This window comes from Galleria mellonella, unplaced genomic scaffold (genome assembly GCF_026898425.1).
Source record: "Galleria mellonella isolate WM207_F2 unplaced genomic scaffold, CSIRO_AGI_GalMel_v1 utg99, whole genome shotgun sequence".
Lineage (NCBI taxonomy): Eukaryota > Metazoa > Arthropoda > Insecta > Lepidoptera > Pyralidae > Galleria > Galleria mellonella.
Genome location: NW_026442184.1, coordinates 1819324 through 1834020, shown reverse-complemented (window position 1 = coordinate 1834020; position 14697 = coordinate 1819324). Strand labels below are relative to the sequence as shown.

The window sequence follows — 14697 nt, the reverse complement described above, 5'->3', positions numbered from 1 at the left end:
TCTTCAAGGTTCGCAACGCGTATGTTACTCCCCTAGTGTTGCAGGCGTTCATAATGACCGTTTACCATCAGATAGGCTGTATCTTTGCTATCTTTGCTATCTTTGTAGTATAAAAAACATTAGTACAAAAAACATATGTGGTGTGTGTTTTAATTTAATAATTACCGGTTTAACTTACGGGTTATTAGTTCGAAAACACTCGACTAGTTTCAGAATCAATTCGTGATCCTTAGTCATGAGTGACTGTGACGTGACCACGAGCCTGACTGCGTGTTTCGGTTCACTGTAGGCGCTTGCAGCATCGTCACAGTTGTACGTTTTATTACCTACTACTAAAATTCACGCGGACGCAGCCGCCGGAAACAACTAGTATATATCATACAATCAATATATTTAAAAATATCTCCCGAATATACACAAGTGCTTTATATTATTCTCAATTTCGTGTATAATATAGTATATATCATATATGTGTAAGTATATTTGTTATTCATATATATTTATTCGTTTATATATGTAATTTTAGTATGTATGTATATCAATAATTACTAGTACCGCATTCGAGTATTCTGACACTTCCCTATGCTTTTAGCATTAAGTCCGCCATGTACATATATTTGTACTAATGAATAAATAATAATGTATACACAAATGGATACACAAAAATGTGTTTTTCACAGAAGTGACGTTCCATTCTACATTTGAAATACCTGCCCGTGCAATTCTCTAGAATCCAACAGAAATGCTATTGGATCTTTTGTGACGAACGGGACCTTTGTGTTGTTGTATCGTAGTCTCTTTGTATTGTGTAGTTTTGATCAGTCTCTGGTAGTTTCTTTCTTCAATCTTAAAAGAACCCGATAAAAATTTAGATTTCAGACACAGTTTTTAAATTTCCGTTTACAAATAGCAAAAAACAAAAACAAATTTGGTAGACACGACGTCTGCCATGTTGGATTCTAATATGGTCGATACATGTCGAGTGCTAGATTCAATACAACGGCAAAAATTTACTTTCCTGTTTATCATAATATTTGTTAGTTTATTAACATTATATATATTTACTAGCGCCACACTTCTGTGAACTTAAGGTTGTCTAGAAGAGATTGCTTAGCGATAAGTATCACTTCTCATTAATATTTACTGTATTTTTTTGTTTTTACTTGATACAATAAAGTGTAAAATAAATAAATAAAGTATGAACGATCTTAATTCATGAATAGGGATTCAGATTCAATTTCCGGATTAGAATTTCATTATTAGTTAGATAAAATATAATGTGTTTTATGTCAAAGAAATTAAGTTGATTTTTGTTTACTACTTCTAATCGTGAATTCATCACATCATCTTATCACTCGTTAACTGAATCTATATCTCCATAAAGGTTAGGGGGGGGGGGGTATTGTCACTAGTTGCCATGCTTGACAAGCAGGTTAGCAACTGCAGTTAGGTTAGGTTAGGACCATTTAGTTTGCTTAGTCACGTCTTGCGACATTCATATTAAAGTAGCCAGCCTATTCTATACCGGGACTACACAACGAATTATCTATTTTTTTTTAATGAATGATTAATGGAATGGTAACCCCGCCTGCGCTAACGGTATACGCTGGCAGGGCACCAGTGAAGGGTGATAGGTGAATAATGAAAAAAGGCAGGTCAGTCAGCCCATCGTGATGAATACACCTAGAACTCAGCACGATGGTTTCCAGGGGGAACCGCGTGGAGGTCGACCTGAGAGGATATATTGCTAGCAATGGGACTGGTAGCCCGCATTACTAACGATCCCTTCCCCCCAATTATCTATTATTGATTTGTAATTCATGGAGGAAAGATAAAAGAAATCGTCTTTCCAATCCAACCAACTACACTAATTTATAAGCGACTACTAGAGTAACAGTTTTTTAGTTTATTTACAGGGCACAGAGGCAAAACACCTTGGTCTTCAGGAATGGCAATGCATGGAGAGTATCATGGGCGAAAGAGTATACTCTGTTATGTCCACGATACTGCTCATGTCTATAGACGACGGTAACCACTTTCCATCAGGTGGGCCGTCAGCTTTTTTGCCATTATAAGTTGCATAAAAAAATTGTGTTTATATGTTACACTGTAAAGTTGTCAATTCTGAACCGATCTTAATTCTATTTGCAGTCGACATAATATATTCCCTCATGGGTACAATTTTATGACAATTGGAGTATCTATTTTTCGTTGCTAATTCCACATTCTAAATTCAAATGTTTGATGTGTCTACAAAACATCTTATTCCATTAATAGCAGATGCTATTAATTATTAAAGAAAATCGTAGAGTTAAGATCTTAAACTGTGTATTGTTGGAATGCTTATCTTTCCTAATAGTGCATATGGTGTTAGCCTTTTTATTAGTTGATGGGGAGTATATCGGATTTCTCAGTTTATGGTGAATCATGAATAAATAATTGTCTTGTAATAGTAAAAAGCTTCCGTATATTTAGATTGAAATTATGCAAACAAAAAAAGAAACAAAAGAAAAACAAAAGAAGAACAGTGACAGATAAAATAAAAATAATACATGGCTATCAAAGAAGAGAAGACTGGGAGAGAATGCTTTTAGCATTAAGTCCGCCATGTACACATATTTGTACTAATAAATAAATAAATAAATAAAGAAGGTTTGCAATCTTCAACATTAGTAGTAGAATGAAATTAGTAGTTGTATTAAATTTGTAGTCGGATGAAATTGATAGTTCGATGAAATTAGTAGTCGGATTAAATTAATAGTCGGATGAAATGGATAGTTCGATTAAATTAGTAATCAGATTAAATTAGTAGTCGGATGAAATTGATAGTTCGATGAAATTAGTAGTCGGATTAAATTAGTAGTCGGATGACATTGATAGTTTGATGAAATTAGTAGTCGGATTAAATTAGTAGTCGGATGACATTGATAATTCGATGAAATTAGTAATCGGATTAAATTAGTAGTCGGATGAAATTGATAGTTCGAGGAAATTAGTAATCGGATTAAATTAGTAGTCGGATGAAATTGATAGTTCGAGGAAATTAGTAGTCGGATGAAATTGATAGTTCGATGAAATTTGTAGTCGGATTAAATTAGTAGTCGGATTAAAGGAAGTATTGAAATTGATAAGGAAATTAGTAATCGGATTAAATTAGTAGTCGGATGAAATTGATAGTTCGAGGAAATTAGTAGTCGGATGAAATTGATAGTTCGATGAAATTTGTAGTCGGATTAAATTAGTAGTCGGATGAAATTAGTAGGCGAATGATTTAAAACTCATTCGAAAAATCTAAATGAATTGCTCAGTTGAATAATTAGTAGTCTCATTAGTAAAGTCGCGCATCGCTATATGATACTAATATTATAAAAAAATAAATGTAGTCGATCCACTTCTTTGAAATATTTATATAGTGCTTAATTTCACACATAATAACAATAAACATTTAACAATGAAAAATAGACAAAAATGAAAAAGAAAAAGCACTAAAATGGTACCATGTTCTATTAAATGATGACGGTGATTTTCAGTGGCACCAAATTTTTGGTTAAAAAAGAAGGGCAAGAAATTAAATAATTTAATTAAGTGAAAGAAAATGTTGAATGTGATGTTGTACGGGAAATTCAAGGGCGGTCCGGGGCAAAGCCCTTTGGTAAGAGTTACATAAATCAGTTGCCCCGACAATTTCAATTTATCACATTTATTTATAGCCATCCGTGTCCGCAACTTCGTCGCATGTAGGTAAATAGAATTTTCAAACTTCGTATTCAGTCTATTAGAAGTGTAACCAGGGAAATTTTATACATACATATGTACTTATATATATATACTAGCTGACTCGGCAAACGTTGTTTTACCATATACATTATTTTTAGAACTATACATGAATATAGGGGACGGTCACCTTTATCATTGAGGGGTATGAAAAATAGATGTCGGCCGATTCTCAGACCTACTCGATATGCACACAAAATTTCATAAAAATCGGTAAAGCCGTTTCGGAGGAGTTTGGTAACAAACACCGTGACACGAGAATTTTATATATAAGATATACTCGTATTTCTCTAAGGGATTTATAGAATTTTATTGATAAAAGTTATGTAAGTATACTTTTTTTTTTCATTTTTGTAATCGGTAGGGTTTACTTCTATATTTCAATGACATAATGAATTATGAATGAATTAATGAATTGACGAATTAATGAATGAATTAATTATTTAATGAATTAATTATTTAATGAATTAATGAATAATGTGCATACTGTAGTGATTACAGTTTTCGGAAAAACTTGTATGTTCCGGAACAATATCTACTTCTAAACATGATATCTTATATTTAAGTTTTATTTGCATTAGTACTTCTATCCTTTCCACGCTTCTGCCGCGAAGTTGCTCTGCTTGCATGGCTATTTTTAAAGGGTGGGGTTTTTTTTTATGCAACTTAGAATGGCAAACAAGCTGACGGCCCACCTGATGGAAAATGGTCACCGTCGCCTATAGACATGAGCAGTACCATGGACATAACAGAGTGTACTGTTTCGCCCATGATATTATGGTTATGGATAATTACAGATTATGGATTCTTAACACCATAAATCTTAAGAATGGCAACGTAGAAAGAATATCATGGGTATCACTGCATATTCTGTGACATACATGCTGTGCTGTTCATGTCTATAGGCGACGGTTGTATAATGGATGATAATGGTATGGTAACCCCGCCTGCGCTATAGGTATACGCTATCGGGGCACCAGTGAGGAATGATAAGTGAGAATGACAAGGTAGGTCAGTTAGCCCATCGTGATGAATACACCTGAAATTCAGCACGATGGTTTCCAGGGGGACCAGGTGGAGGTTGACCTGATGTATTGCTAGTAATGGGATTGGTGGTCCATATTACTAGCAATCTCTTTCCCCACCCTACTCATATAGGCGACGGTTACCACTTTCTATCTGATGGCCCGACAACTTGTTTGCCATTCTAAGTTGCTTAAAAAAAAAAAAATTTTCATGTAAAGTATCTGTATATTGTCTTTTGTCGTTTGACAAATATTACTCATAAGTCTGTAATTGAAAAAAATCTCTTTTTACCTTAAAATATATTTTTAAAGAATAATTTAATTTAAAAAATATCGTCAGTTGTAAACCGTCTTCGAAAATTCTTATTTGTTACCTTAAAGCATATACTTATAGATCGATCCCATAGAAACTTTTACCAAAATTCATTTAATAGTTTAGTTTTTAATTAAAAATAACCGGTTTTTTTAAACCCAATTTATATATTGAACATAATTTGATTTTGTTCCAAAATAGTGTTCTTTCTAACAGTCTTTTAGTTAGGAGCATAAAAACATTTGATAAATTGACTTATTTTTTCATACGACTTCCAAATTGGCGTCATTTTGTTCAGAATACTATGAATTATTCATACAACATGTTTACAGCTACGCAAAATAATCAAAACGAGATTTATGACTCGTTCGTATAATCATGTCAACATGTTTGCATGTGATTGACATAGAAAAGGTCAATCGATCAATCAATCATTGTTACAAACTCCTTAGTTCTTTTATAGATTTTATTTTTATTATATTTTTATGCTTTTTTGTTTTACAATTGTCTCATTGCTCTTTCTTGCTTTCGTAGTATTTCTTCTGCAGTTTTCTTTAATACGAATATAGTTACTTTCTTTTAAACCCATTGTTTAATGACATTAAATTCTTCAATACACAGTCCATATATCGTCCACAATCATTAATGTATTACATACTTATAGTGTAAATTTAAATAATTATCATACAAGTGAAACTAAACGTTGTTTTTTTTTTCATAAAGACGTAAATCGAGAAACGACAGAAAGCGTTATTAGAAGAAATGGGAAGATCATTTTTTTTATGTTTATTGACCTTTCTTTTTAACCAACATCAGATTGTATTTATGGTTGTTACCTCGTACATCCGTCAGTTCAAGACCGATTTGGAAAATTATTTTTTTTATCTGAAAGTATATACTTACAGATTGGTCTCATAGTTTTTTTTTTTTTTTAATTTGCTCAGTCGTTTAGTGTTTAAATCAAAATAACTGGTTTTATCGCAAGTGAAGTCGGTTTCTTCTGTAGAAAACATTCCTGAATAATTAGGTTGTTATTATTGTTTTTGTGTTTTATATTACATTTTTATATTTCAATTTATTAAGAGAAAGGTGTTTTATTGTTATAAAGCTTTGTAAGTAAATATTATATTTGATTGTTTTGACTTCTCGTTTAACTTACGTATAATTTGGTCACAGCCGCTCAAGACTTAGGGTCTCTAAAGAAATTGAGATTTCTCGACTAAATCACACGTAAGTTAAACCGACAGTTATTACATTAAAATATAATAGAAAGATAGTTAAAAGACGATTAGATGATTGAATATTGATTATTTTAGTATTTAAGAACCTGCTTTCCTATCGTCGATGAATTTTCATGTATATTTCTCGAAATAATATATATGGTAAAACAACTTTGCCGAGTCAGCCAGTTATATAATAAAATTGGTATAATATTAAAGTTAAATAACCTATTATATATCAGCATTAAATTTTCAAAGCTCAATTTTCAGATATAGAGTTCAATTTAAATATAATTCAGTGAAATATAATATTCTACAGCATTCGAATATTTCTCCGAGTCATCCAATTCGAATAAAGTCTCGATTCTTTTTAATGAGTGCCAAAATACTGGAAAAGGTCGACTCGTCGTGGAGATTAAGTTAAAATAAAAGAAGAATTAAAAAATCAAAGGAAGTGCGCCATTTTATACATCGTGAACTGGAAAATACCTTTTTCGTTGTGATCCTACGAGAATTACGCGCGATTACAGCTAAATGTTGTAAATTCAAAACAATATTGCTAATATAAAAGGTCGTAATACAGACCTTTTCTCTGAGCATCACAAAAGGGCCGGGCGTTACCGAATGAGCTTACGGGATTAGGAACAATAACTTGCATATAATGGCCTTTATATCTAAAACATTAGGGTTGCTAATAATGTGGCATTAACTTGACAGGACAGGATTATAACGCATAAACAATATTTTTTTTATATACCTAGCGCCTAGCTGATGATAAGCAACTGCTTACCATCAGCTGTAGAGTAACTACCCTAGCCTGTGAACGCCTGTAATACCAGGGGCATTACGCGCGTTGCCGACCCTAAAGAAACCTCTTTACCCTTTTTTTGAGGAACTCTATGCTGTAATATCTTGGAAAACCCCAACAAGGAGCTCATTCCATAAGCTGAATGTCAGTGGAAAGAAACATCTCTTATTCCGCGCTGTACGCGACCATCTAGGCTCTAAAGTATGGAGGTGAACTCCCTATTACTGAAAAAAATTATGATGTAACTATAGAGAAGAGAAAACATTACGACAATTCCAAATATCCCTTGTCATGTTAGTAATAAACGATCTTTCATTCATATTTCCTTATGTTTGTTCCAGATTGTGCAATACGATTACGTGCGACACGTAGCGGCCGCGTCCACTCCGGCCACCTGCCGCACACCCACGGGTGCCGCCTTCTCATCCCACAACCTTCGCCAAAAAACGCCTTACTCATCGAACTTCACAAACTCAACGTCCCCTGTTCATCGGGGTTTATCCGTTTCGCGCCAAACACGCCCACTCTGTGTGGAAAGTTGGAGCAGATACCCGTCCAAAATAGAAGGTTTCTGTACTCGACGCGTGCGAAAACCCCAGCGATAGAGCTGCACGGTCGACCCACGTTCGCCGCGATCTACCGTCTAGTGGACCACTGCCATGATGTCTTACTGACGGCAAGGAACGGCTCGTTCGAAGTCGGCCCAGCGATAAAGTTGCTGTGCTCATACAAAATTCATCTACCCTATGGTTACCGGGTCGCGCTGCGGCTACAAATGGGAACTGGACCAATGACGAATAGAGAAAATGATATATCTAATATTATACACGAAGATGCTCATGCTCTATGCAAAGGCATGGAGTTAAGTCTAGAAGATGGAGAATCGAAGTGGCGACACTGTTCGCAACCAGGTGATCCTTTAAGAAGTGTTCAAATTGTTTCCGAAGGGAATTCTGTTCGTTTAAATATTAGCATTTTAGAGAAGAAGAATTCTTCAGCGATGTGGCTGAAAGCGTGGTGGATGGATAAAGAAGTGGAAGAGATTGTAGGGCATTGCGACTACGGATGGGTCCTCTCGGGGGACTTCTGCATATCAGCTGTGAGGGAAGCGAAAAGAGCTTGGAGGCAAGCTGAGGCTGAATGTGTGAGGTTAGGAGGACATCTGGCCAGTATAGTGAATGAAAGGCAACAACAGATATTGGATCAACTGTTACTTCACGCGTAAGTTCTTTCATAAACGTATTGTATTAGATAAGTTTTATTTTATTTAGTTTAGCCACTTGAGTAGAGATCACTCGACACCCAAACTTTGTTGACGATCCCTTTAGTAAACTCGCCTTTTATTAGACTTATTTTTTACTAGTCAATCTTTATCTTATGCTTTTATTCTTCATCTACATATTCAGAAATTTCTAAACGATACAAAAATCTAACACTTTCAAACTAGCCCAGTTTCTAGGATCTGGGTTATTGGATATAGTTTTGTTTCGGAATACAGCAAATTCGTTCGGAGTAACAACCTTACGAGCGAAGCCATAATCGTTCGACCATTCTTGTCGCTTTGACTGGCCCTCTAGTATTTCTAGTGATATTCAATAATCTTTACCTTACTATTAATACTCTGTGGCTTACTCAGTGGGACGTTAATGGCTTGTTATTGTGCTATAAGACAATTGAAAAAGAGGTACTTACTACATTCATGAAACCAGCAGTAGGTAAAAGATAATTATTGGTCGATTAGCCCCACTGTGCAGACGGACTGAGTACTTTTCAATGCTATTCCTAAAAGATCTGAGTTTATAACTTATTATTTCGTTTTGTTACATCTATTCAATATAATATTAATTTATTATTTTAAAATATTTTTTATAGATGGAAAGTTTCTTTGACGTCTCGCCGACTGGTAGGATACCCAGAAAGCTGGTCGTATCGTTCCGCCTTATAGGGATTTACAATGCTTTACACAAAGTGTTGGCCAGCCTTCTGGTCGCCAAAGGTTTCTACTAACGTGTTATAAATACCGAGTCAACATCATGTCAGCCGTTAACTGGCCACTGTTGAACATAGCCCCTCCCCCCCCCCCCCCCAACATAGGCCTCCCCCATAACGGCGCTTTTGCCAATAATTGCCATGTTTAGCAAGCAGGTTAGCAATAGCAGTTAGGCTTTGGCCATGTTTTAAGAGGGACCCTGCTGCGACCATTAAATTCTTTTAGTCGCCTCTTATGAAACCCACGGGAAAGAAAGGGATGGTATATTCTATGCCGGGACCACGCAGTAATTGTAAAGATCTAATAGCTACAATCAGTGTGGATTTGTTTTAATTAATTCCTGTTATAATGTAAATGAAATGTTATGGCAGATTTTCTCGTCAATAGATTTAGCGCGAAGTTATTCCGCCCCTGGACATAATTCGGCTCTACAGATTATTTTAATTAAACCCAATTAACACAAAAGTTTCTTGTGAATATTTTCTTAAATAAAATATCAGATCACTCATTTATATTAGGTATCCGTAATTTTACCGATCTTTAATTAATATACAAGTCGTTTGCTTGAGTACCTCTGTCCCATTCGTGTTTCAACCGTAAAGCAGTTGTGTTTGCGTGGCTGTGTTTCGGTTTGAAGGGTGGGATATGGCGTGAATTTACAGGGTATCATAGGCGAAACAGTATACTCTGTTATGTCCATGGTACTGCTCATGTCTATAGGCGACGGTTACCTTTTTCCATCAGGTGGGTCGTCAGCTTGTTTACCATTCTAAGTTCTCAACCATACGTCTTACTTGGTTTGTTTTGGAATCCTGCAATGAGGAGGAGGGCGTTGGTATTCGCGACAGTTTTATGCTTCTGAGAATATCATCGTTTCTCAAAAATATCGTAATCAACAATTTTGTTCCAAATTAAGAATTATTATTATTATTAATCCCTTCTGTTTCCATCTCTAATAACTTGTATAATATATAATAATGAGTAGGGACATATATTTATATTATTACATGTATCACATCTCCATATTTAGAATTAACAGAATTTTTCATCGTGCCTCCCACCAAATTGTTAATAATTACTCCTCTCCATCCAAAGGTTGACTGGAAGAGATCGCATTTAGCGATAAGGTCGTCCATTGTTTTCTCATTGTGATTATTTCTTGTAATTGTTTATATTTATAATAAGTTAATGTAATCTTTTTGGAGGAAACAGTAAAGAGTATCTATCTATTTATCTATCTATCTATCTAATATCTCTATATGTGATTGACATATAGAGATATAAGATATTTTTACCAGAGGGAGACTTTGTACAAAAGTCGATTGCTTGGGTACCTCTATCCCATTCGTGTTTCAACCGTGAAGCAGTAGTGTTTGCATGGCTGTGTTTCGGTTTGAAGGGTGGGATATAGCGTCAATTTACTGGGTACAGAGGAATAACACCTGAGTCCTCATAAATGGTAACGCATGGGGGGTATCATGAGCGAAACTGTACACTCTGTTATGTCCATGGTACTGCTCATGTCTATAGGCGACGGTTACCACTTTCCATCAGGTGGGCCGTCAGCTTGTTTGCCATTCTATGTTGTATAAAAATACATGCGTCATTCCATTTCAGACCAGGCGCCGGGGTGGACGACGTGTACTGGATAGGAGCGACCGATGCCGTCCACGAGGGAGAGTTCCGATGGTCCGACGGTTTGCCGTTCTCCTATGCACGTGAGTGAGATCTATTATTGATTTGTCGTTTTATATTTAGCTAACTATACGTCCACTATATTGCACGAGTGGATTTCAGTATTAGGAAAATTAATGAAATTTTTCACTTCAAGATGGCGTATTAAGATGAAACATATACCAGATTTTAAGTTCGACCTTCTGGAATACAAATGTGAAAATTTCATCGAATTTGTTGAATGAATGAATGAATAAAAATTTATTTCAATAAAACATTCATTCATTCATTCAAAATTTGTTGCAGAAGTTTTTGCGTAATACCGGAACAAACATACAGAGAGATAGGCATGATTTCAAAAAAACAATTTTTAGCCTTGTATTGTTCTTATTAAGACCCCTCTTATTAGTCATTTTTAAATATCTCCCGTATACATACAATTTTATTATATTAACTAGCGGCCCGTCCCGGCGTCGCACGGGTGGACATTTCTCTTCATTGTTCTGCTCCTATTGATCGTAGCGTGATGAAAAGTATACTATAATCTGCCCAGGAGTATGAAGAATAACTGTACCAAGTTTCGTTAAAATCCGTCGAGTAGTTTTTATTTCTATAACGAACATACAGACAGATAGATAAAAATTTTACTAATTGCATTTTTGGCATCAGTATTGATCACTAATCACCCGCTGATAGTTATGGAAATATATTTCATATACAGAATTGACCTCTCTACAGATTTATTATAAGTATAAATGAGATTAACATAATCAGGGTGTCATTTTTAACACACTAAAGAATTTTAATACGTCAGTACATTGTCATTGTCAAAAGTAAAGTGTTTTGACAAGTTTTGATAACAAGTCATAATAAAATAACTCCACATAGTTAATTTAAACTTTCGCGTTGTTGACATATTTTGTTGTATAAAAACTAAGTTGTATAAAAACTTATTTACCAGAGGGAGACTTTTGTACAAAGTCTCCCTCTGGTAAATAAGTTTTTATACAACTTAGAATGACAAACAAGCTGACGGCCCACCTGATGGAAAGCGGTAACCGTCGCCTATAGACATGAGCGGTACTATAGACATAACAGAGTATACTGTTTCGCCCATGATACCCCCCATACGTTGCCATTCCTGAGGACTCAGGTTTTATTCCTCTGTACCCAGTAAATTCACGCCATATCCCACCCTTCAAACCGAAACACAGCCATGCAAACACAACTGCTTCACGGTAGAAACACGAACGGGACAGAGGTGCCCAAGCAAACGACTTTTGTACAAAGTCTCCCTCTGGTAAAATACATGTTAATAACGCGAAAGTCTAAAATTTATTATGAAATTTGTTATACACGCAGATACACGTAGATAGATAAATATATAATTTATTTGCGTTACTTACAGCACACAAATAACAACAGACACATACAGTAAAAAGAGATAAAAGAAGGCATATGCAAAAAAAAAGCAAAATATATAAAACAAGTAACAATTTTTCCTTTCGTGTATTCACTATATGGGATAGATAAAGACTATCTTTTATACGGGTCAATAAACATATATGTACCTGACAAACAAATGAAGTCATAAATAAAAGCTAGTAGATTTATAGTTAGACGTAATAATATTTATTTACACTTTATGGCATTATTTATAGAAATATTCTTCAATATGACGCCTACGGCCACTTTCTATCATCGTACGGCTCGCCATCGACAGAGAGATCACCCTCATACCCTACAGCCTAAATGGTCGCGTACAACGCGGTTTCAGAGATGTTTTCTCTAACGAACACTTAGCTTATGGAATGAGCTCCCTGCCGAGGTTTTCCTAAGAGACTACAGCATGGGGTTCTTCAAAAGGGGAGTAAAGAGGTAAAGAGGTTAAAAGAGGCGCGCGTAATACCTCTGGTATAGCAGGCGTTCATAGCCTACGGTAACCACTTACCATTAGGTGGGCCGTATGCTTGTTTCCCACCTCAGTGATATAAAAAAAAACAAATACTGTAAATTTTATATGAAAAATGATACAAAAGGTGGCCTTATCGTTAAGCAATCTCTTCCAGACAACCTGAATATAATAGTGTGTCAAATTTAGTTTGAAAATAAAAAAATATATATATTAAAGTATATTAAACTTGTGCTATATCTTGGTTATAAAATATATAAAGTAATATTGCCTCCATTCCGTGAAGGCTATCTCGATTGCTTTTGAGTCTGGATTGTCATCGAGCGTGAGTGAAGCGTTCGCGACTCAAGTACGCCTAAGCTTCAACCTTAGAAATTGTATTGGATTTAATCTTTTCTTTTCTTTGCGGTTTATCTATTTATTGTACTAATCTATTTTTATTTGCATTTAAAATTCTATTGATATAAAACTCAGTAGTTTAAACGGCAGTAAATTTAAATTCATTTAGATGTCGAAGGTATGGAAGCATTTCATAGAGTTTCAACAATTAGAGAGGCTTTAAAACGACAAACGCATCATTCAAATGATATATGTGCATGGTATTAGTCGATCATATCATCATCATCATCATTTCAGCCATTATCCATCCACTGCTGGACATAGGCCTCCCCCATAGACTGCCATAAGGAACGGTCCTGAGCCACCTGCCACACTGACTCCCTGCAATGCATTTGAAGTCATCACTCCATCTAGTGAGAGGGTCCGACAACCCTCCCACTAGAGGACCCTCCCGTACGGAGTCGCCACCTTTCTTCTTCATCGGTTATCGGTTCTTCGAGCTATGTGACCAACCAATTGCCACTTCAGCTTGCTTATTCTTCGGGCTATGTCGGTTACTTTGGTTCTTTTGCTGTTGGATATCCTCGTTTCGGATTCCTCTCACGATTGTGGTCAATCATGTACTGTTTTTTATGACCATCTAATTTAAGACACATTTTTAATACACATTTAAAAGAGTAACTGTTAAAATTCTTATGGGTTCTTTTTAGTAGATAACAACATTCCGAACCCTGAAACACATTAAAAACAAAGTTTTTTTTTTTATTCAATTCAAACTTAAACTGCTTAGTTTAAATACAAGGCAAAATAGAGGGCAAAAGGAGAGGAGGGAAGACCGAATAATAACTATATGGGACAGATAAAGGAAACACTAGATGTCATGTCGTATAGGGAGGTTAAAGATATGGCATAGAATAGAGCTGGCTGGAAGAAAATGCATGAATTAGTTGCACCGACAAAATGACATTCTTAAATGACAAGAGAAGAGAGAGAGAGATTTAAATAGATCGTTTACAAATACTTTTTAATCATATTTTTTTATAAATCTGCTGTAGGATTCAGAATGTTGTTATTCGCTGAGAAAAATTCAATAGAGACTCGAAATTTACTCTTTTAAAGCTCTGTGAACATTTATCATCATCTCAGCTTTCAACTGTCCACTGCTGTACATAAGCCTCCCCTAAGGGGGTTTCCCCAGTAGCTGCTCCGCTCGGCAGGCGGATTGGCAACCGCAGTTAAGTTTTAGAGATGTTTTAAGAGGGACGATGCTATCCATCCCTCGCCCTCTCTTAGTCGTCTCTTACGACACCCACGGGAAAGGAAAGGGTGGCCTATTCTATGCTGGGACCACACGCAAAACTGGACTGACTGACTGGACTGTCTGTTAACATAATGTTAATTTATTAAAATGTCTATCTATCTATCCTATTTAAGAGCTGCGCTCTTGTCGGTGGAACTCTTGCCACTCACTACGATTTTCAGCGAGTCTCTTCACCTCTTGATACGACACGACACCAACTCCTTCCTTGATCTGCCTGATGTAACTATGCCTCGGTCTCCCTCTTCCACTCCTTCCTTCTATCTTACCTTCTATTATAATGTTCATAAGTTCATCGTATCGTATCAAGTGTCCCAACATTTT

The 14697-nt window shown here is 35.6% G+C and overlaps 1 protein-coding gene across 4 annotated transcripts in view; it reads left to right on the top strand.

Moving 5' to 3' along the window:
- The window catches only part of LOC113521479 (uncharacterized), a 346189-nt gene that overhangs the window by 233057 nt on the left and 98435 nt on the right, over positions 1 to 14697 (top strand). For all 4 annotated transcript variants that reach the window (XM_052902976.1, XM_052902975.1, XM_052902974.1 and 1 more), the window contains exons 5-6: positions 7482 to 8361; positions 10748 to 10848. In XM_052902976.1, the coding sequence (XP_052758936.1) occupies positions 7482 to 8361; positions 10748 to 10848 (981 nt within the window). The remainder of the gene's footprint in view (positions 1 to 7481; positions 8362 to 10747; positions 10849 to 14697) is intronic.